This window comes from Pseudopipra pipra, chromosome 28 (genome assembly GCF_036250125.1).
Source record: "Pseudopipra pipra isolate bDixPip1 chromosome 28, bDixPip1.hap1, whole genome shotgun sequence".
NCBI lineage: Eukaryota > Metazoa > Chordata > Aves > Passeriformes > Pipridae > Pseudopipra > Pseudopipra pipra.
In genome coordinates this window covers 3473334-3497364 of record NC_087576.1, presented here as the reverse complement: position 1 = coordinate 3497364, position 24031 = coordinate 3473334, and the positions used below count along the sequence as shown (strand labels likewise).

Below are 24031 nucleotides of genomic sequence, written 5' to 3'. Positions count from 1 at the left end.
AACTTGCACCCCTTTGAAGACACCTTTGAAAACACCTTAGAAACCACAAAACTGAGCCCCCCTAATTACTGTTTTGCCTGTAAAACTGCACTGAAGGAAGTTGTGTTGGAAAGACTCCCCAATTAACTGCACTCAGATGTCTGAGTTTCAGCAGCACTGTGTGAACTACACGTCAGCAAAATGTGCTGGGGGAGCTCATTCAGGAAAGCCAGGCACCCATTTACATCCCTAAAGGCTCCTGTTCCTCTGTGTGCTCACATTCCTCAAGTGTGGACACATCTGCTCCATTCAGAATGTGCCGGATCAGCTGGAGAATTTACACCCATTTGCAGCCTGTGGAGTTTACAGGCTGCTCTGGAATGCAGAGGCTTGAGGATCTTTACTGGAAAGTGAAGCAGGATGGCTGAGGTGGCACCAGCTTCCCGTGGGGATAATGCCAGGCTGGAAGGAGGGGGTAGCTGAGGCCAAAGAGGGCAAAGAATGTGGCACTGGAGAAGGACAAGCTCCCAGATGCCTGGCCAAGTTCTATATGAACAGACTGTGAGTGAGGGCATGGACAAAACCCTCCCTCCGTCCTCGGGGCTGGGTGAGTAGGAGAAACACATTTTGGATTTGGAATTTGATAAAATCCTCTCTTCAACGCTCTCCTTGGGCTCCCAGTGTGCTGTGGGATTCCTTCAACACGTGGGCAATTCCAGCAGCTCCTGCCTGACAGAGGGCTCTTCCTGACCCTGAATCCTGGAGCTGAGACAAAACCTGCTCAGAGGTGCAGATCCCAAGGACATGGACGTGACTTGGAACTCCAACAGGCTCTTGGTGAAGTGTGTGGTGAGTCCTGTCCACCTGGAATTGTCTCTTTGCTTCCTGTTCTTTCATTTCAGTATTTCTCTGCCTCAGTAGCACCCAGGATTACAGGTGGGCTCCTCCCTGCTCCAGAAAAACACTGGCAGGGTTTAGTTTTCTCCTCAGTGCACACCTCCAGCTCACGTGCCGGGTGGTCAAACTGTTGTGGTCCCAACCATTCCCTTCTCCCAGGTGCTGGCAGCAGCAAACATCTCCAGGATCTTTGGCTGGATCCTACTGCCAGCAGATCCCAGTGTTCCCTGCAGGCTGTTTGTTAGAGGTGTCACCTGAGGGGTTGGCCTTGGGATGAGAAAGCAGGAGCATCTGAGGAGCTGTTCTCTTCTAGCTAATCTTAGGATTTGCAATATCTGTGTTGTTGGGCTGCCTGTGTGTGTTTTGGGACTGGGTTCTCTAGGGCTGTTAGTGCTTTAAAAGCAATTAGAGTTGAGATTAGATAGTGGTCACTGAGCAGATGAATATATAAATAAATAAAAATAGTTCTTAGATGTCTGAGAAAAATTAGAATAAACCCTTAATTACATGAAGGGGAGCTGCATTTTGGTGAAGATGATATGCTTGGGAGAAGAATGATTTGGTGAAAAAGCTGGACCTGTCCAACCCTGAGGGGTGTTTGGAACAGACTCTGCAGAAATAAGAACTTGGCCAAAGAGCACCAGCTCTTGTGCTTCCAGCAGCACTTCCACCATTGGTGCTCCGAGGAGAGATTCCTCAGGGCTGTAAATCCCAGGAACTGCCCAGCTGGTGCTCCAGGAAGGTACAGATGGGCCCTTCTCCTCCTTGCAGGCAGGTTGGGAGGGCTGCTGTTGGTACACGTGGCAAAGTCGGTGTATCATGGAAATACTGGTGGTTGTTGTTAGCTTTGAAGTATTTGTGGATGGAGGCAAGTGGTGAGGCTGAAAATTCCAAGCATATTTTATAGTATGTATATATCTATATATCTATATCTAATCTGTCTCTATATATGTGTATATATACAAATACTTGACACACACATATCCACATACTAAAATTATAAAAACAAATATTTATAAATATAAATATATAAAATATAAATATGAATATAATATATATATTCTATGATACAAATAACTATATAAATTGATGTGTATATAAAATATATATTGATTTTTATATGTATGTATAAAATAATCACAACTCAAAATCCAACACTGAGATCTGTACAGATCCATTGTCCTGGAAGAGAAACTCTAGATCCCATGACACACACGATTCCTGGGATGGATGATTTCTGCAGGTAACCCTTGATCAGGTGTGAGGAAGCTTTGCCAGCTGGAGGAGGACCAGCTGAGCCCTCAGAACATTCCAGGTTCCTCTGGGCTGTGCAGGGCTCTTGTACCTCTCACTGCTCCAAGGAAGTGGAACAAAACCACAGCCAGGCCTCCTCAGCCTCTTTTCTTCCGTGTGGTTTTTACCTTTTAGAGTCACTGATTCAAACTTCCCTGTTTCTTCCTCTTTGGCAAATGTTCCAATGGTTTTGTTTTCTGTTTCATCAGAAAATGTAAAATAGAAGGAGGAGGGGGTGGCACTTCAGCTGCTGAGTGAAAGCTCCCTTGCTTTAACTCAGGTCCTGAAGTTTTCTGCCTTGGAATTCATGACATTTTCCATCACAGCATCACAGGATTTTTAGGAGAGCAAAATTCTGTCAAACCTTTTGTAGGAATGTGGGGATTTTGAGTCTCAGTAAGCTGTAGGACAGCTCAGGGCAGTGCTGCTTCAGCTCTCGTAGGATCAAGGGATCTGGGAAAAAACATCCCTGGAAATCAGTGAAGGGTCTGTAGACACCACTCTGCTCAGCTCACTCCCAGATCTGGCAGAATTTCAAATGGACTCTTCCTGGAGAATTATCAATATGAAGTGTAATAACGGGACACTTTAGCTTTTACCTTTATTGGGAAATTATATCATGAATAAATATGAATTCTTGCTAAAGTGCCCCTGCCTGGAATGCAGATGGGGTTAATAGAGAGATGGAAAAAGGTATTTTCGACATCACTTATGATAATTAAGTTCTGAGCCTTGTTTGAAGTAGGTGTGTGCATTGCTGGCCAATTCAGAACAGAAATAGTGATTAATTATGATATTTCTCTTGTGCAAATGAAGATCTGATCTATAGGTAGCCACGAATTCTCAGAAGAGAACAAAACAAATTAGGTTTTTTAATCAGAATCTTGGAGATGTTGCAGTGTGGATGCAGATGGAGTCTGGATGCAAATGTAGGGGAGGAGATGTTGCTTTCTATGGATTGTTTTGGGGGTTTTATTCTGTATTTTGTTTTAATGGAGTTGAACTCTTTGCCCATTGTGTGTCCCAGTCTGATGGAGACCCTGCAGAGGAGCTGTGTCCTGGGGCTGGGCAGGGCTCACTTCCTTTGGGATGGGTTGCAGGGGCAAGCAGTGGTCTTATCTGACCCAGGAATGAGGAACTAAGACAGAAGAGCTGGAATCTGACCTGGAGTTTTGTGCAATTCTCATTTTTGAGTGGCAAAGAAACCCCAGGAGATCTGGGCTGTGAGATGCTGAGCGGGGGCCCTTTGGCCATAATGGGAAATATCTTAAAATATTTAAAAATTAATTAACACATAATGGCTGGCTCATGACAGACTCTATAAAGCATTGCCATTATTTTGGCACCTGGAGTCAAGGTTTGGGCAGGGAGTTTTTTCCAAAAGAGCTGCTCTCTGTAGCACAGGGAGGGAGGGAAGCAGCCCAAGTATCTGAAGTTTTAGGAATCCAGGTTAAAGCTGTGACCAGTAGCACCCAGTGCTGCCCTCTGAGCATCCTGAGGACCAGGAATGGTTCCTGTGGGATGTATGGGGCTGCCCTGGGAGTTGAATTCCCTGCAGGTCCTGGAGAACGGGGCTCCCCAGGACCAGCCCAGGAGCTCCCGCTGCTCCTGCTCCACATCCCTGTGCCATCCTTCTGTGCATCTGGGAGAGCACTAACCCAGCCCTGCTAAACCAGCCACACATTAACACCCTCTGGAGCTGTCACAGCCTGGATCACCCCCGGGATCCATCCAGTCTGGTGGAATCCAGCCCTGGCTGGGAGGAGGCTCCGGCAGAGCCGGGGGAGAGGAGCTCGGGAGCTCAAAGGTGTCACTAATTCCGCAGCTTCAGTTCTGCCTTGTTTATAAAACTCAGTGTTTTTCCGACTAAAAGGCACTTAGATTTAAAAGGAAAAAAAAGGAATTAACTCTCTCCCAGCCAAAGCAGGACACGGAGTGTTGACACTGGGAGCTGCCACCTGCAGTTAAATGCCTCTTGTGTGGCTGATCAGTCTGATCACAGCTCCTGCCCCTCCACCCTTTACCATGACTCTCACTTTTTGTCTGCCAGCATCCTTTTTCCTGTTCACCCCCGGGAATACAGAAAAAAAAAAACCCACACACCAAAAACCACCCAACAAAACAAACAAAAAAACCCACCCCAATTTAGAATTTGCCCCAGCAAAATATACAGGTCAGGTGGATTAGAAAAAGCTCAGGTTGGCAAATCCCCAGGGAGCAGGTGTTTTGTTCAGTGTTTCTGCCAGAAAATCCACACTCTCAACATTTGGTAACCCAGGGGAGGCGGAGGGGTCTGGAAAAGGGATGCTGGTGGCCAAGGCAATACTGTGTCTTTAATTTTCTTTTCTGAGGGAAGAAAGTCTGCAGAGCCATGACAGGCTCACTTGTTCAGCCTTTAATGTGCGATCTGTTTTCTCCAGTGGAGGGCACTCAGTGTATCACAAACTAGAACATCAGCACCAACAAGCTCCGGAGCATCATCGCTCTCTGGAAAGCCTTCGGAATTAGACAAGAGCTGCCTCTCAGCACAGCTACAAAACACTTCCAACCTGCCCAGGCGAATGGATAAACCGAGCCTGCACAGCTTTTAAAGCGGGCTCTGGCACGGCGCGGGAGGCCCGCGGGCTCCGGGGGCCGGGGAGCTGGAGGATGGATGGCCGTGTCTGGGAATGGCAAAAGGCGGCAGAATGAGGCAGTCGAGGTACCGGCAAAGGTTTTGTCATTCCTCCCAGAGAAGTTGCTTTGCCTTGCTCGTCTGCTCCGGCTTCTCCTTGCAGATTGCCACTTAACGCCGGCTCTCTGATGACTTACACAATGGCTCTCAGAGCTTAGAGTCCCTCCCTACCCCCCCACACTCCCCCCAGCCTTCGTCCTGTCTTCCCCACCCCCAACCCCTTCCCTATCCTTTCCCTTCCTCATCCCCAAAATTCTCGCTTGTCCTCTCTAGGGAACTTTGTGGGGGGTTTGTGGCATGCACGCTGGATGCTGGGGATGTGAGTGGCAGCCGGGCTGTGCCATGAAGATTCTGATGGTTTAAAGAAAAGAAACCAGTTCGAAAAAGAGAGAGAGAGAGAGAGGCGAAGGGGGAGCGAAAAAAGGGAGAGAGAGAAGAAAACAGCTGGAGGAAGGAAAAAGAGGACGTTATTGATGACAAAAGGATGGGTAAGTGAACTTTTCCTGTTTGTTTGCTGGCACAGCTGCACTGGGGGGATATTTTTCAGCGGGATTATTTGCCGTTGGAGAGGGGGGCACGGGCTGAACAGCAGCAGCGGATTCCTGTGCCAGGTGACTCACTGCACTTGCTATTGTATTTTTAGATGGTGTATCCCCCCCCTCCACACACACACACACACACACACACACCCCTTTCCTCCTGCAGAGGTTTTCCGTGTCGTTAACCTGTGAATTGATTCCCCGAGCGAAGGGCTGGACAGAGCGAATTCCCTGTGCCGCCCGCCCCCGCACCTGCCAGGCACAGAGCGGTGCATGGATGCGGGAGGCACCTCTCCTCTCCCCACATCCCTCCTGCCCGCACATCCCCATCCCCGGAGCCCGGAGCGGCATCCTTCGGGCTGTCAGGAGGGGCTGTTAACACTTCGCGGGATGTGGGAAGCAGAGGGGAGGGGGGTGGGTTCTTGTCTAGGTGGTTTTGAAAAGGCTTGTTTGGGCTCTGAAAAGATGCCCCTGGTACCTCTGCTACATTTCCAGCAGTCATTTGCCAGTCTGATTTTTTCAAGTGTGGCAGGTTTGTTCCCCTCCTTCCTTCCCTCCCCAGCCCCCAAGTCTGTAACAGGCAGAACATATTTCTAGCTGGCTGCTGCTGGCACACAGGCAGGAGCAAATAATAAGATTTAAATTAAAAATCTAACCACTGAAGGCAGGGACACACAGGCAGGGGCATTTTAGATTGGGAATTTTTTTGCAGATTGCCCCTTGGTTTAAAATTGGATTAAAGAACTGCAGCACAGGGTTGATTTTGTGCGTGTGACAAATAATAAAGTGATTATTTATCAAGGAGATACCAGCCCTTGAAACATTTCCTGTTGGAAAATGCGTTTTCATCCTTAGCAAAGATGCAACTCTGGACAGAGGCAGCAGCCCTAAAATTATTCCAGGCATGTGGGTGTATGTTGGGGTTTCTGACACCCCCCACACCCTCTCTCATAATTATTTGAAATTATATATATTGAATTATTATATATGTCCTCACATCCAGCATTGTTCCTGCATGACAAACCTGACACCTCAAAGGCAAACCTTTCAAATCATCAGAGCTGGGGGAGAGAGAGAGGGGGAAGTTGAAATAAGAAATATCCCCCTTTAAACTTTCTGGGGTTTGCTGCTGGATGTGAGTGTTGGTGTGGATGTTTTCATCCAGTATCCAATGTATACACATATAAATGGATAAATGCTTAGGCATTCTCAGCTACATATGGAGAACTTTAAATCAATATGTGTTAAGGCAGTGATTCATGTGAAAGAAATATGTCTCCTCCCATTCTCTTGGTGTTGGGGTCCCATTCCAGCATTACCTGAGATACCTCTCTATGTGGCTGAAGTTTCTTTTGCTGCATCTGTTTGTGTGTTTTAGGTCAATAAAAATCGTGAGTAAACCCACTTAAACCTCCTGTTAAAACCAAATCACTCGGTGCAAAAACTAAAGCCTTTATTAATGTCTCATTTTACAATAAATACACGATATGGATCAAACTTTATGATGAGTAGATTTCTCGTTTTCTGCAGTAATTTTTGGGGGGGGATTTGGACTTGCACTTGCTTTTCTTGAGGAACACGTTTAGCAGCACGTAATAGCAGGAGCTTTGGCTCATTTCCTCTCCAGCTCTGTGGAACAGTCAGCACAGTGACTTGACAAATATGTTTATTGTTAAAACCTCGGCGTTTGGCGATAAGGACATCTCAGCTCCACTGGGAGCTGGTGGACAGGGGCAAAGCCAGGAGGGAACAGGATTTGAGGGATCGTAAGTCACACAAAAGGAGTAGTGCCGGTGAGAGATGGCGAGGCACGACCTCAAAGGACGGGAATTTGCACCACAAAAGCCCCAGACAGGAGGCAAACAGGTTGTTTCCCAAATCCCCCCACCCCGCTCCACTCAGGCTTCATCCAAAGCCCCGGGGTGACGCGAGTAATCTGCCGGCAATTTATCTTAATAGGCTCCCAACGCCCGTTTGTTTTTCTCTTTAATATTGCAGGTTTCCATTTAATTAAGCAGCGGAGAGGCACGAGCGCGCTCCTGGTGCTGCTGCTTCCCCTGGTGCTGCTGGCGGTGCTCGCGGGGGCTCAGCGAGCCTGCCCCAAGAACTGCCGATGCGACGGCAAGATCGTGTACTGCGAGTCCCACGCCTTCCGAGACATCCCCCACAACATCTCCGGGGGCTCCCAGGGCTTATCCCTGCGCTACAACAGCATCCAGAAGCTCAAATCCCATCAGTTTGCGGGCCTCAATCAGCTCATATGGCTTTATCTCGACCATAATTACATCAGCTCCGTGGACGAGGACGCGTTCCAGGGGATCCGCCGGCTGAAGGAATTAATCCTGAGCTCCAACAAAATCACCCTCCTGCACAACAAGACCTTCCACCCCGTGCCCAACCTGCGCAACCTGGACCTGTCCTACAACAAGCTGCAGGTGCTGCAGGCCGAGCAGTTCAAGGGCCTGCGGAAGCTCCTGATCCTGCACCTGAGGTCCAACTCGCTGAAGACGGTGCCCATCCGGGTGTTCCAGGACTGCCGGAACCTCGACTTCCTGGATTTGGGCTACAACCGCCTGCGGAGCCTGTCCCGGAACGCCTTCGCCGGCCTGCTCAAGCTGACGGAGCTCCACTTGGAGCACAACCAGTTTTCTAAGATCAATTTTGCCCACTTCCCACGCCTCTTCAACCTGCGCTCCATTTACTTGCAGTGGAATAGGATCCGCTCCATCAGCCAGGGGTTGACATGGACTTGGAGTTCCTTGCACAACTTGGATTTATCGGGAAACGACATCGCGGGGGTAGAGCCTGGGACCTTCCAGTGCCTCCCCAACCTGCAGAAGCTGAACCTGGATTCCAACAAACTCACCAACATCTCCCAGGAGACCATCAACACGTGGATCTCGCTCATCTCCATCACCCTGTCCGGAAATATGTGGGAATGTACTCGAAGCATTTGCCCTCTTTTTAATTGGCTTAAGAATTTCAAGGGGAATAAGGAGAGCACCATGATCTGCGCAGGCCCCAAGCACATCCAGGGCGAGAAGGTGAGCGACGCCGTGGAGACCTACGACATCTGCGCCGAGATCCAGGTGGTGGCCACCGAGAGGCCCTACCAGGCGCCCAGAACCCCCCCGAGACCCGTGTTCATCCCCAAACCCACCGTCTCCAAACTGGAAAGCCATCAGCCGAGCCCCGCGACGCCGAGCCCTTCCACCGACATCCCGACCCCGGGCGTGGAGCCCGAGTACGAGCACGTGTCCTTCCACAAGATCATCGCGGGGAGCGTGGCCCTCTTCCTCTCCGTGGCCATGATCCTGCTGGTGATCTACGTGTCCTGGAAGCGTTACCCCGCCAGCATGAAGCAGCTCCAGCAGCACACGCTCATGAAGAGGCGCAGGAAAAAGGCCAGGGAGTCTGAGAGGCAAATGAACTCCCCTTTGCAGGAGTATTACGTGGACTACAAGCCAACAAACTCTGAGACCATGGATGTATCGGTTAATGGATCTGGGCCCTGCACTTATACCATCTCTGGCTCCAGGGAATGCGAGGTATGAACCATGATCCTCCTAAAACCATTTCAGCTGCTGGGAAGGAGAGGTAAATGTTTGACGCTCTTGAGGTATCTCTAAATGTGAGAAAGATTAACGAGATTTTGGTTTATTTTTTTTTTGGGGGGTGGTGGTTGCTCTGTGGAAGGTTCTCTCGTCCAATATCAACAGTCAAGGAAGGGATGGTGATTGTTTTGGATAACTAAGACTTATTAAAATATGGATTAAGCTGGAGTCAACAACTGTAGTAAAGGCATCTGGAGTGTTATTCTCCTCCTGTTTGCACCCATTTTATGAGCTGTGGCTACAAGAGAATCCTATTTTTAATGTATTGGTAGATACAGAGGCGTGAAAGAACCTCTTCTGCTTTAAAAATAAATATGGAAACCTCTTTACTCAGCCCCCACATGAAATCTTGAGGGGTTTATGGCCTATTTAAAGATAATGGCAAAGATTTTCTGCATTTTTGGTCTGGTTCAGGAGCAAACCAGAGAGCAACAGGACTGCAGCACAATCTTGGAGTTTAGGCACTTGTTTTCCTGGAGCAGCAGGAACAACAGAGGCTCCTTTGAACCCGAGCCTTGGTCCAACAGCACATTTGCAAATGCCTGGGTTGGGAGATGGGTGTTCTTGAGGTTTTTAATTTCATTTCAGTGATCACTGGAAGTTAGACAGAGCTGATTTTCACATGCTTAAGGCCGTGTTAGGATTTGACTCAGCAACATTGGAAACACAAACAGGAAAAGCTCCCAGAGCATCTTTTCTGTTGTTCAGCTTTGAAAGGAAGCACCAAATTGTTTCCTTGCCTTCCTGTCAATGACTCCACCACTGTGTATGCAAGGGATGGGTTTGCTTTGAATGCTGATGCTTATTTATAGCTGGCAAAGGAGGATTTGCACAATTCCATTGCAGCACTTGTTACTTAATCCTGCCCGTGACGTGGCTTTAGGGCACCGTGGGGGATTTTTCTCCCCTGGTTGTGGGTGTCCTACCTGAGAGTGTTGGGGTTTATCCCAGTTCATTTGTGCAGATTGGGATTGACTATGGAAATTCTGAGCCCTGACTTTGGCATGAGAGCATGTTAAAGATGAGCAGTGTGGAACAGGCTGCAGTTCTGGGATCCAGATTTGTTAAAAATGACGTTTTCACTTCCTGACAAAGGGACATCTTTGAGATGTTTCATGTTTGGCACCTGAAATCCCCAGATGATTTTAGACCATGAGGTCAAGGAGAAGGAAGAAAAATGCCTGGTTTGGGGTTGCTTTCTTTGGAGCAGAGTTGTCTTCAAAATAGGAAACCACCTGCCATATCCCTGTCCTTGCTCCAGTGCCATGGCAATGAAGGTGTGGGGGTTTTATTCCCTGTTACCAGCACAAGTAGAAAGTGATGGTGAAGTCATTTTGAATTTTCCCTGGCTGTCACAAGGAGCTCTAACTTGATCTGAAAGACTGTTTGCCCTTCATGCTCAGGTTTCTCACCACTGAAGTTTCATCAGCTTGTTGTTTAATTTGCACCACGATGGTGAGATGACGAATTTCCATGTTACAGCTGAACATCCAGCTAATGAAACCATCACCTCTAACGTTATCTGGATCTCAGAAGATGTAGGGGTGATGTCATGTCATTTGGGAGACTGAAATTTGGGTAATCTGGATTATGGCAGATAATTCCAAGGTCGAAGAGCCCCACCAGGTGTAGGACAGAAGATCAGGGTGGTGTAATTCCTCCGTGGTGTTGTGGGTTGTTACACACAGCACTAGACACAAGGGGACCCCAGTTCACCCCGTTTCCAGGTGCTGTGGCAGCACCACAACAGTTTTATTCAGGTTAAATTAAGGTGATGCAGAACTTTGCAGGACTCAGGGTGTTTATTGTGTTGCTTCTGGTGTAAATCAGACTGTCCAGTGGCTCTTAGCACACTAAGAGAGACTCATAAATAATAGACAATAATAAAGACTTCAGGAGGTGGAAACCAGATCATTGAAGGCACGTGTAGCAACCCAAAGCCCTCAGTGAAATCCTGTCTTCAGCTTGGATTTGACATTCTTCGTCTCCATAGCTACAAGGTTCCACTTGTAAAAGGAGAGACAGGCACTGTACAGCACTTAAAAATGGGAAAAAAATATTCCTTGTAGATTCTTCAGCAGTGGAAAGGGTTTGTGTTTGGGGAAAAAATAGAAAATGGAGCATCTCTTTATTTCCTAATTTGCCCAGATGTACATACCTGTGGGGAACTGCCATTTTGTGCAAGTGAGGTGCAGCTCAGGCCCATCCTCCCATGGGGCTGAGCTGCTCATTCCTGAGGCTTCTCCCAAAAAAGAACCACTTGGATGGGAGAGGAGAGCCTGGCTACCAGAGTGAAGGCAGGCAGGCTCTGGAATCCATTGCTTAGGACTCTGCTGAGTTTCCTTTTTTCAGGAATCATGTTCAGATGATTGTCTCCTGCCACGCATCCACCTCCCACAGCCTGAAGGCAGCCGAGGTGTCCAACAACTGTGTGTCCTCAGGGAAGGGATAATGGTTCCCCTGGAGCTGGGAAAGGGCAGGGAAGCCTGAGCAGATGCTGCTTTTGGGAGTGGGGTGCTAATGGATGTTTTGAGGTCTGGGGAGCAGAGCTGGTCCCTCCACAGGGATCATTTGAGGTTTGGGGGTATCCAGCTCAGCTCATCCATAAACCACCTGTTTTCCAGGACAGAACTGGCATTGGAACAACGTGCTGAGCTGTTTCCACAGGTTCTGTTCTTCACAGCAGCAGGGATGGTTTTCTTTTAAGTTTAGTGAGATTTTGGGTTTAAAACAAAGGCAGACAGAGCTGCCCTGGAAAAGGGGAGGTGCAGGTACACTTTGTGTGGCTCCTTTTTCCAGTCCCTGCTTTAGGAATTATTTCTTGTGCTGCAGAGATAGAGGCAAAGCCAGGCTGGCTGGAAATGGGAGAGACTCTTGGCATCAGTGGGATTATAATCACTGACACCTGGCCTATGCTATTCTATTTAGTCTATTGGCAAGGGCTGCTAAAATAACTGGATGCTCATGATCTTGGCTCTCCCAGCCAGTTCCCAGACTGCTGCCATCTCATTCTGGTATTTGCTTTGTGCATGTGCATCTCATTCCCTCTCTGTTTCATATTTATTTGTACATTTGCTGAAGATCTGGGGGCCATAAAAAGCAATTTCAGACCCCGAGCTGTGTTTCCTCCACCTCACACACAGAATAGCTGTGTTTGGCTCACTGGGGAGGGGAGTGGGGAGAGGGAACATTGCTACAGGAATGTTTCTGTCTCCTGGAAGGTCATTCCTCTCCCCTTCCCTGGGCTGGCAGGGACAAAACAAACAACAGGCAAGCAGGTGAACAGCTTGTCTGTGTGAGCTGAGGCCGTTTGAGAGGTGATGGACACACACCCCGGGAGGTCACTTTTACACTTCCCAGTGTCTGCCCACAGCCCAGGATGAGCAGGGACAGCTCCACTGTGTTTTCCAGGGGAGTGTGAACCAGGGTGGTTGGCACTTGTATTTGCTGCTGCTAAACCAGTCACACAAAATCATGTTCAGCTGGAATTCTGCTTCCTGCCTTCTTGCCACTGGGGAGAAAGGACAAATAGGTTGAGAAAGGAGTGCAGTGCATGTGGGCTTGGTGGGCTGCTGACCTCCTCCTTCCGAGCTTAACTGGAAAGGAAATGTTAACATGCTGTTGTTGTTTATTATTTATTTATTAAACACCATTTCTCTGTTGCTTTGGACAAGATGTAAAAAGGAAAAAAGCAGGATAGTCTCCATCTTCAGGGTGTGTTTAGTGCCAGGTGCCAGTTCTGTAACTCATCACGGGGGTGCCCAGGGGCTTGTCCTGAGCTCACGGGGTGCTGTGACCTCTGGGGAGAAATCACTCAATGACTGGCTGAACATTTCACTATTTTCTTTTAAGAGCAGTGGTTGTATTTCCTTTGCTCGTCAGCCTGAGGTTTTTGGAAGGAATGCAGAGCAAGGACTTCATGGCAGAGGTGTGAGCTCATCATAGGTGGGGGAACGGGAAAGGAAGGTGATTCCACAGGTGGGGCATTGCAAAGACAAGAATATGGGAGGTGAGGAGTGAGGAGAATGGGGAGCAGGAGCTCTCCATTAGCCTGCTGTCATCATTTTAGGGCCAAAGCAGTGTGGGTTTTTCTCCAGTGACTGTTTTGAAATACAGCAGGGCAGGCACTGTAATTTAGTTTCCTACATCCTTCTGTGCTCTGGCTCCTCCTCTGCTCCTCTTCCTCCACTTCTCTGTGATTATGGGCCTTAAATCCTTGTTGAGCTGTAAACTGAAGGGTGAATCAGCCTAATGAAGCTGTGTCAGAAGCTCTGGGTTTGTGTGGGGAGAGTGAGCAAAGGAGAAGCTGCTGGTTCTGCTGCTCCGAGCGGAGCCGGGGAGGGACACGTGGGAAGGGGCTCAGAGGGGGGAGGAGAAAGGACATTTTAGAAATCAGAATCACAGAATGGTTTGACTTGGAAGGAACCTTTAAGATCACCCAGTTCCAACCCCTGCTATGGGCAGGGACACCTTCCACTAGCCCAGGTTGCTCCAAGCCCTGTCCAAGCTGGCCTTGGGCACTTCCAGGGATGGGGCAGTTTTTACCCTTCAGAGCCTTTCTTAGCATTTCACGCTTGGTATTGCAAGGATAACATCAGCACAAGGAAAGCTGTGCTCTAGAAGCACTGGGGATGTAGCAATAAATGCAGAGGGGCAAATTTTCCTGGGCTCAGCACTTGTGAAGTGCGAGATTTCCCAAAGATGTTCCCAAAATGACCGGCCGTGTTTCCGGCAGAGCTCAGCCAGCTGTGCCTCAGCAGCAATTGAGCCACGGGCTGTAAATTTGGAAAGGAAGCAGCAGGAGGATGTGGAACACTTCTGAAACTCTTACTCAGTCCTTACCCTGGTGCCTGGGGAGAGAAGAGCTCCTCTGGAATTTGGGCTTGTGACACAAGTGCTGCTGAGACCTCGGGAGTTGATTGCTCTGGGATGGTGACAAAGGAAGGGGCTGAACCCACATCTCCCAAATTTTTGCCGAGCTTGGGAGATTTCCTGACCAGATTCCAGGCACTGCATTTGCTCCACTAGGTCTCATCCAGAAGCCAGTAGTTAATTAACAGAACTATGGAATTGCACTGTGGATCTGTAGTCTTAGACACAATGTCCAGCTGGGATCCTCCTCCCTGCCTTCCCTTCACCTCTTTTCCTTCTTCCCCAAACTTTGCCACTTTCTGGAAACCTCAGTGAGTTGTGTACAGGGAGAGCTGTCCAAATGGAGAGGATGCTGCACTGGAAAGCTTTGTACAAGAGAGGAAAATACTTGTATTCCCATTACAATCATTGCTTGAGCCTTTTGAGGGATTCCTGCTTTGCTGGAATTGTGGCAGATGCCCTTTGCCCTCTCCATCTCCCTTTGCCTTTCTCTCACCCCTTCTGCCTCTGTTAAACTCTGTGATGCACTGCCAGTATTTTAAGGAGGAGAGAAAAAATCAATTTTAGTCCATTATGTGGCTCATGCCGGAGGGGAGAACACTCAGAAACAGGGAAGGAATCTGTTGAACCTGTTCATTTGTGGTTTCTCTTTTAAACACACACAAACAATAAAACACACACTAAGGGGGACAAACAACCTTATTAGTGAGTGTCCTGCTGCTGGGAATGTTCCTGAGACTTTCCCTGGAATAAGAGAGCATTGAAAATACATTTAGGTCCCAACTGTTCCATGGATGGTCCTGTTGCCACTGGAGACCTCACTCTTTCCTGGCAGGAGCTGCCTGGCACAGGGAATTGTGCAGCCTCTGCCCTGCTCCCTGTGCTGTAAACATTTGGACATGAAATATTCCAGTGTGATTTGTGTTTATAGCACCAGCAGCAGCCCAGGGTTTGGTCATTTCCAGCCAGGTATTGCAGCCCTGAACACAGATGGGCTGCAGCAGGAAACGTTTTGGACACTGATCAGCTTTTCTCACATCTGCCTCTTGTGCAGCCAAATCAGCTCAGATTGCCTGTAGATCTTCCCACCTCCCCAGAAAAGAGGAGTGGATCCATTCTGAGGGGTTTCCAGGGAGCTGTCAGCTCTGTCCAAGCTGCAGAATTCCTCTTGGTTAGAAGCTGGTGAGGGGATGGCACGAGAGCGGGTTGGGAATGTTGGCTCTTTGGATTTGTTTGGGCTTTGCCTTTTTAATAACCAAGCAAATAGAAAGCCCTTCCTGGCAGATGGATCAGTCCTGGTGTTACAATCCAATGGGAATTGTTCCACCTGCAAAAGGGGGAAGGCAAGGAAGGCCAAAAAATGCTGGTCATCTCCAGTCTCACCATCTGGGGTACGTTCAGCTACAGCAAAACTCCCCCTTTGGTAATTAGTTCGAGTATAGATTTATTTTGGGATTTTTTTAGGTACTTTTGAATATAATTGGCCAGAAGAGGAGCAGTTCCTGGATGCTGGAAAGCCAGAGTCTCTCCTAAAAGCTCTCTGCTCCAGAGCTGTGTCTCCAACATCCTGCAACAAAGGCTTTGTGAAGATGCTTGAGCTTCTCCTCTTGGTTTCCTCTCCTTTGTGTGACAAAACCCCAATGTATGTTACATTACAATATTAAATATTAAATTATAAAATTAAAATTTACACTATAATATTAAAACTAATGTATTTTTGACATTATACTTGAAGTTCTCAAAACTCACGAGATAAGCAGCATTCTCCTCATTTTCAGTCCCTGCATCCCAGAGATCGTGATCTGACACAGCAGCTCTTTGCTCTGAAGGTTCCTTTTTTTTCCCCCCCCTGTTCTTTCACCATCACCACATTATTCACTTTCCTCTGACATACACAATAATAAAAAGAGAAATAATATTTCTGGGTTTAGCCTCTGGGGAAAACTAACATGATCAGTTTGTTCATGATCAAAGGTGACCTTTGGTGTTCTGTGCCTGTCCAGGAGTGTGTTTTGTTCATGGGAAGACCCAAGTGGGGAACACTGACCTTAATCTCGATTTTGAGCCCGAATTTTGCAAGTTCTTTCGTCATACAGAAGCACTCAATAGTTTTCTGCCTGAACATTTCAACTGCACTGCAGCTCAGGAGCAAAATTAGGTGACTGGGGAGTGACTTTGTGTGAAACGGGTGTGGGAATGTGGCCCGTTGTCCATCCCAACAGGCAGAGCTCAGGAATTCCATGGAGCACAAAGAGCTTTGGGCAGAGCCAGCCCTGGGTGTGTGCAGGGCTTCCAACTGCACTTGGTATAAATACCCAGGGCAGGGAAAGCAACTCCATCCCTGAGCTTCGATGGACAGTGAACAAAGAACCAGTTATGGAGCAGAAAGTTCTTTGTGTTTTTTCCCCGTGTAAACTCAGGTCAAGATTTTTTTCCTGTATTGAAGAAATGGGATTTTCCTGGCTGTTACCTGTGTGTTGATCCAATTAGGAAGCAGAAGATAAGGTCAGCCTGGTATTGTTGCTCTGACTGGGTTTGGGTAGGAGCTGACCACTCCCAGGTTTGACGAGGGGATGAAAATCCCAGAGGAATCGTTTTGTGCCAGGGGAACAGGACACAGCAGGGAATGTGAGCAGGCAGGCCATGGAAGGAGGAAATGGAGACCTGAAGAGCAGTTTCTGGAGGAGAAGAGCTGGCCAGGAGTGGAGCAGCCCAGGATATAAGGAACCTCTGGCAATATCCTTTATTGGATGTTCCAGCCCTCAGCCCTGGGAGGGAAGAGCTCATCCCATGGTCAGACCTCACTCCTGGGCACCAACCCAAAGAAAGGCCTGTCTGACACCGAGTACCAGCTCCAAGGTCTCCATGGGAAGGTCAGGCTCACCCTCAGTGTCTTGCACTCTCATAATTCAATTTTTTTCCAGTGCAGAGAGGAGTGTCTGTGATGAATAGACTTGCGTTGTGTGGTTTTGCTCATTTTCAAACTCAGTCCTCATTTAAAATCGGCTTCTCCTTCTGTGTGATGGCCCCTGAAACCCCAGATGATTCTTCACTGCTCTCATCTTTCACTAACACATCCATTTGGATTATCTTTGTGCCGTGATGGATGCTTTAAAAGGAACCAACAAGGCCATCAAATTCTTGCCCTGGTTCAACTAGCATTTGTTAATGTTCTAAATCATCTTGGGCCTGAAATGTGCTGCTTCTTAAATTTAGAACGATGTGATTGCCTAAAGCCTCTCCATGTGTTAATTAAATCATCATAATTGTGGTTTCTTGAGACTGACAGGTTATAAATAGTTTTTCTTCCCCCCTCCTGCAGTAATTGGGGATGAATGACAGGCAAAACAGCTATTGTTTAACTGTACATCTGACACCAGCCTTCCCATTCCCACTCCACTTCTCTGCTGCTACTTGATTGTCCTGAAACAATCGACAGTGTCACCCTTAAGGGCTGGTGAATTGCCCTGCACTTCTCACATCGTGGGCAGATGAGAGGAGTGATTTTCCTGGGTCCTCATTATCCCTTTCATTCACCGGGCTGTGTGTCCAGAGGCACCGCAGGTCAGGGCAGAGGTGCCCTGGCTGTGTGTTCACACACGCCCCCAAACACAGGGCAGAACACACGGAAGAAATACTAACACATTGGAGGAATAATTGTGTTTCCATCTCTCTTGTCTCAGCAGAGATTCTGCGGAAATAAAAGCCTTGGTGTTCTGAACATCATTTTCCTCTGTTGCTGCCATAGAATCCTGGATTGGTTTGGGTTGGAAGGGACCTTAAAGATCACCTTATAGAGTCCAACCCCCTACAACTGGGCAGGGACACCTTCCATAGCCCAGGTTGCTCCAAGCCCTGTCCAGCCTGGCCTTGGACACTTCCAGGGCTGGGGCAGCCACAGCTTCTCTGGACAACCTGTGCCAGGGCCTCCCCACCCTCCTAGGGGGGAATTCTTTCTATATAAGTCACCTAAATTTCTGCTCTCTCAGTTTGTACCCATTCCCCCCTGTCCTATCCCTCCAGTTCCTGAGGATCAGTCACTCTCCAGTTACTCAGGAAGGTGTCCCTGCCCAAGGCAGGGGCTTGGAACTGGGTGATCTTTAAAGTCCCTCCCAATGCAAATCATTCCATGATTCCATGATACTTGTGTGCACAGAAAGGCCTTCTGTGCCTTTGGAATTGGAGCCCCTAATTCCAGTGATGGTCCTGCACACATTTCTGATGATCAGCTCAACACCACAGGTCACAGAATCATCACAGAATCCCAGAATGGGTTGGGTTGGAGAGACCTTAAAGCCCATCCAGTGCCACCCCTGCCATGGGCAGGGACACCTTCCACCAGCCCAGGTTGCTCCAGCCTGGCCTTGGACACTTGCAGGGATCCAGGGGCAGCCACAGCTTCTCTGGGCAACCTGTGCCAGGGCCTCCCCACCCTCCCAGGGAGGAATTCCTTCCCAATATCCCATCTAGCCCTGCCCTCTGGCAGTTCACAGCCACTAAAGGCAGTTTAAGCCACTTCCAGCCCTTCACCTGGGCAGGTGCAGCTTGGCTGTCCCTGGCAAAAGGCACAACACACATGGTTTGGAAGCAAACCCTGCCTGCAGTTCTTTTCTTTTTTAGCTTGGGAAAAAATGCTACAAATACTGAAGTTGGCCAAGGGTTTGGACTAAGCTTTTTGCTTGACTTTTGCTCTTGCCCAGCCTCTGAGCAGCTCTGTCCCCTGTGTGCGGGAAGGAGGCAGAAAGGATGGTGATGGGAACATCCTCAGGCCTGGATTATGCACAATTAGGGCAATTAGGCCTTGCTCCCCTTTCATGTAGGTCTGCAAGCTGTTTACAGCTCTAATTTGCAGAGGAACCTGAGGCTGCAGCTTCATCTGCTGCTCTGGATCCTCCTTGCTCTTCCAATTATGCAAGGAAACCACAATTCCTTGTTCTCTAGAGGACTGGGATGTGTCCTGCTGATTGCCATAATTCAGGGTTCAGTAAGATCCATGAACATACAGAATCATGGAATCATAAAGGTTGAAAATCGTAGTAGAATCATTTAGGTTGGAAAACCCCTCTAAGTTCATCAAACCCAACCATTCCCACAGCAGTGCCAAGGCCACCACACAACATGTCCCCAAATGCCACATCTTTTAAATCCCTCCAGCGATGGGGACTCCACCACTGCCCTGGACAGCTTGTTCCAATGCCTCAAAACCCTTTTGGGGAAGAAATTTCCCCTAATATCCAACCTACACCTTCCTTGGTGCAGCTTGAGGCCATTTCCTTGTTTTGCAGAAAGGAAACTCAACTGGAGGATGTCTTTCCTCCTTGTGAGTTTGGAAAGGAGGGTGATCCACTCCTCAGCTGTGGCTGGAGGCCACAGGATTTGGGAACCAGCGTAAACTCTGCTGTTAATTTATTGTGAGCTGGCAGAGAGCCCTTCAGTGCAAACTGTTGGACTTCAAAAGGAGAAGGGAAAGCAAGGTCACGTTGGCTTTCATTGGAATCTGAGCACTGAAACCAACCCTTAAACCTTTGAAAACTCCTCCTGTCTCACAGTCTCTGCCCTCCCATCCAGTTACTGGGCTGCCTTGCCTTTCACTGCTGCTCACGTGGGGGCTCCAGAGCAGGGTTGGGGTTCAGCTCCTGCTTCAGCATGAAAGGGAGAAGTATTGTCTGGAGCCTTAAGGGACTCCTGCAGCGACTGTTTTGTTCCTGGCATAAAAGCCAGTCTGAAGTGCTCTGCTTTGTCTTGGGGAGGCATTAACACATGCCTATTTAGTGCTTTTAAAATGTCTACACTATATTCAGATGCAACAGAGACTGACTTGCAGCCACTCAGGTGCTCCCTCGTCCCAGTAGGTTTCTGCAGAGCGCTGAAATTGCCTGATTTTAATGGAAATTTCAGAGCCATTTCTTCCCCCAGCATTATAATTTTCCTTCCCAGAGCCTCTAAATCACATGTTGGGCTCCTGGCTTTAAAAGCCACATCAATGTCACACGAGAAGGGAAACGAAGGCAGCGAAGGGGGAACACAAATTGTGCAAATCAAAAAGGGAAGGAGCCCATTGGCGACTCTGAATTATTAGAAATCTGTATTTGAAAACAAAATCTATGGGTGTTTCCTTTGGTGCAGTTTCTTTGTTGAATATATCAGGAGTCCCAGTCTGAGGGCCTGATTAACTTCTTTCTGTTCATGATTAGCTCCCAAACATTTATTAGCTTTGGAGAACGAGGTCTAGACTTTGTTGTAGCAGGTGAGGGACTGGAATTAATGTTGCCACAGTGAGTAAAAGGCAGGGAAAAGGTTTCATATCTCACTGCCTCTCATGCCCAGTGAAGGTTGGAGGGGGGATATTTTGCCCTGATACTCATCAGTGCATCAGTCCAGTGGAAGGTGTCCCTGCCCATGGCAGGGGGATGGATCTGGGTGGTCTTTAAGGTCCCTTCCAACCCAAACCAGTCCATAATTTTATGGTTCCATATAAAAAACTCAAGTGGGGCAGAGGTTTTTACCCACCTGCTTTGCCTTCCTGTCTATCAAGGGCCACCCAACTTCACGGAGTTTCACTGTTTACAACACCAATATTTATTTTCTCTAAAAAGTGCTTCCAGAGAGTCACTCGAGGACTTCCAGAGAAAACTCCCCTCCCCTGATAATTTGTTCCAAAGGTTCACAACCTTCACAGTGCAAAATGACTTGTCCAGCTGTTAAAATGACTCCCTTCTCCAGCAAGGCTCTCAGCTGGTCTGTGAGGATGCCAAAGCTGGTGTTTAAGGCGTGGCTGAGGAGCTCTTGGTGTGTTCCCAGCTCAGGGCTTCCCAACCCTCAGAGAACCACGTGGGGACTCACACGTGGAAATCCCCCCACTCCTGCCTTCCCACAGAATTGCACTGGCATGGAATCCCTAGAGAAAACAGGGATTTACCCAGATTGCTGATGGAATTGATTTCCAGCCCGTGTCTCCCTCTCCTGCTCCTCTCATCCTGGATCTGGCTCAGTCTGTGCTGCTGGTCTCTAAATGGTGCTCCTGCCTTGCTCCAGGTGGGACTCATCCCCAGGTTTTTCCTGTATGGATTCACTTTTCCAGTGTGCTCAGATCCAGAGGAGAAACCAGAGCCCCCTTGTGAGATAAACTGGAGTCTGTGACAAGCTCCACCTGTATCTCCATGGAACACTGGCAACCATCTCAAGGGGCTGGCATTAAAAAGGCTGGTGGTTTGTAATGCTATGAAATATCAGTTAAGGCCAAAGACCATTTAAATACCATGTAAATACCATGCAAATACTATTTAAATACTGTTTAGGGTAGTGTAATCCACATTCACATTAACTTGGAAGTCACCAAAAGACTTGTGGATGCAAAAAGTCACTGCAAACAAAGCTCAATATTAAATGACTATATTTATATTACTATATAGTTATTACCAGATTTATATTTATAAAAACTCAACATCCCATTATTAGATTTTTCAGATGGGTGTGAATTCTGAAAGTTGTGTTTCCTTTCTTAGTCAGTGCAATTTAAGAAATTATTATATATCTGCTGCCCAGAAAACAGAAGATACATCATATAGAAAATATATGTAATACATATAATATGTAATGATATATTACATAATAATATATAATGTCTGAAGAAAAGGCTTTTTCACCTCCCTCTCCACAAATGGGGTGGGTTGTTGGCCTCAGTTACATGGAATTTTATAAAACTGCTGCAGTGGGGACGTGGCTGGTGATGATTTTAGACACGTCCATAGGACACCAGGCTCTGGAAGGCTCAGGGTTAGTCCAGAATATCTGAGAGCTTCTGGAAATTCTGGATTTTGGCTGCTGGGAGAGGGCCCAATAAAGGCATTTGTCAAAGATCCTGAGCTTGTCTTGTTCTGCAGAAGGAACAAATGTTCTGGTGAAGGTGGTTCATTAAAAATCATTGATGGGCCCAATTGTCCCAGTTTTATCTCTCCCATTAATTTGGGCAGATAAACTGCTGGCAGTGGGTTCCTGTGGATGTCAGAGCAGGGTGGGGATTTCCTCAGGCACTGCAGGACAACAGAAGACAGGTTTTGTGAGCATTTCTCTCTTCCAGACCCGTCCTGGGGTCTGAGACCCTCGGGCAAGCTCAGACCTGCAAAGTGGCAGGGGTTGGTTTGCAGGGAAAAAACCCAGGGACAAAACCACATCCCTGAAGGTTTCTCGTGGCTGGAGGTTTCCTGTGCATGATTTCTGACTAGAAAAGGCTTTTTTCACTTTAAAAAACTCAGTGACAGTTTCAGCCAGGGCTGGAGCTGAACATGCTGAGCTCTTTCTGTCTCTTCATCCCAACATTCCTTAGAATTCCTATTCCTGGTCAAAGTACTTTGGGAATTTTCCTTCAGAGACAGAGCATACCTATAAAATAAATCCTTACTTGAAGCCTATCTTACAGTCTATCTTTTAGTTTTAGCTAGAACAGCATGTTAGATCATCACTAAGGAGAAATACCAGGACCCAAAAGGAAAAAAAATCATATTATTCCCTTTGAAAATGTGTCAGGTGGAAAAATGGAACTAATTTATCTTCATTCTCAGCAAGTGTTAACTCCTTCCTTCACCAGGACAGGTTTAATCTTGCCTGATATTAAAAAAAAGAAAAAGGCTTTGAATGATTTAACTATTTCATGTTCACTCTTTTAAGTAATTATTAAATATTAATCCAAACAAGCAGCATACAGCTGAATTCAGGTCAAAGGAAGTAAAATAAAATGAAATAAAATGAATTGAAAGAAAAATAAAACAAGGTAAAATAAAATAAAATAAACCCCATAGCCTTTCCCCCCATTTTTTAAATGATAATGTATTTATTATATTGCATTTATTATATTGCTTTTACACCTCTGGCTGTTATTTTGAATCTTGACCTGGTGGGGCAGGTAGGACAGGGCAAGGCTGAGCCTTATTTCAGCCTTCATACAGCAATTAATTAGTGGCTGTGTGTACATTTTGTAAGGGGTTTAAAAAATAGTTGTTAATCATTGATGAATTTTAAAGCAGGATAAGCACATAAATAAGAGGTCGCATGTGATTTCTGGTAATTTCTTACAGCGTCTATTAATTTTTTATTAATTCTGGAGAGCTATTTACAAATGCCTGCCAGAGCTGGAACCAGCTGCAGAAAGCAAATAAACCCCTCAGATAAATAATGAGAACTTGACAGAAACAGCAGTTCTGTGATTCAGGGCCACGGGGTTGAAACATTCAGTGAACAAAACGTGGGTTGGAATTGTTCCTATTCGAGGCTGAGATTAAAGTAGAGGCTGGGACCTGTCAGCCAGTCCCAGCCTGGCAGCTGGGGTTTAAAAACCAGGTCTCATCTGGGGTATTCTGTGTCATTCTGGACTTTTTAATTGCAAGGGTTGTGTGGTTTGATTTCCCTTGGAGTCAGAAAGCTCCCACCTGACCCCTTGGCCTTCCCAAGTGAAACTTCCTAAATTACACTTTATGCTCTTAAAGAGCATCCAAAGGAGGGCACAGAGATAGGGAAGGGCCTTGATTTGGGGTCGTGGGAGGACACTGAGGGCACTTGGTGTGTTCAGCTGGAGCAGAGGAGGCTGAGGGGAGACCCTGAACACAGGTTAAAAAAAATACAGATACCCTGAAACACAGGTTGAAATAAATACAGATACCCTGAAACACAGGTTGAAATAAATACAGATACCCTGAAACACCAGTGAACACCAGTTCCAGCTGCCTGGGCAGGGGCAGAGGAGGGGCAGGGACTGAGCTCTGCTCTGGGGGACCAGGGACAGCAGCCAGGGAATGGCTGGAGCTGTGTCAGGGCAGGCTCAGGTTGGATCTCAGGCAAAGGTTCTTCCCCCAGAGGCTGGTTGGGCACTGCCCAGGCTCCCCAGGGCAGTGGGCACAGCCCCAAGGCTGCCAGAGCTCCAGGAGGGTTGGGATGATTCTCTTTGGGCTGGGCCTATGCAGGGCTGAGGGTTGGACTGATGGTCCTTGTGGGTCCCTCCCAGCTCAGGATATTCTGGAATTCTGTGAACTTTCTCCTGAACATCTCAGTGATGGAGGTTCCACAGTCCACCAGCAAGTCCCCCATGCTGGAATCTCTGCCATTATATTCCCCTTAGTCTTTGCTCCTGCAGTTTAGGGAGAGCTGCCTCATTCTTTTATCACTTGTAG

General features: G+C 47.6%; 1 protein-coding gene across 1 annotated transcript in view; it reads left to right on the top strand.

Moving 5' to 3' along the window:
• Positions 1-4594: 4594 nt before the first annotated feature.
• Positions 4595-24031, top strand: part of LRRTM4 (leucine rich repeat transmembrane neuronal 4) — a 202703-nt gene continuing 183266 nt past the window's right edge. Inside the window, exons 1-2 of the mRNA XM_064638088.1 lie at positions 4595-5331; positions 7381-8979. Of these exons, the coding sequence (XP_064494158.1) occupies positions 5328-5331; positions 7381-8936 (1560 nt within the window). The 5' untranslated portion in view covers positions 4595-5327 and the 3' untranslated portion in view covers positions 8937-8979. The remainder of the gene's footprint in view (positions 5332-7380; positions 8980-24031) is intronic.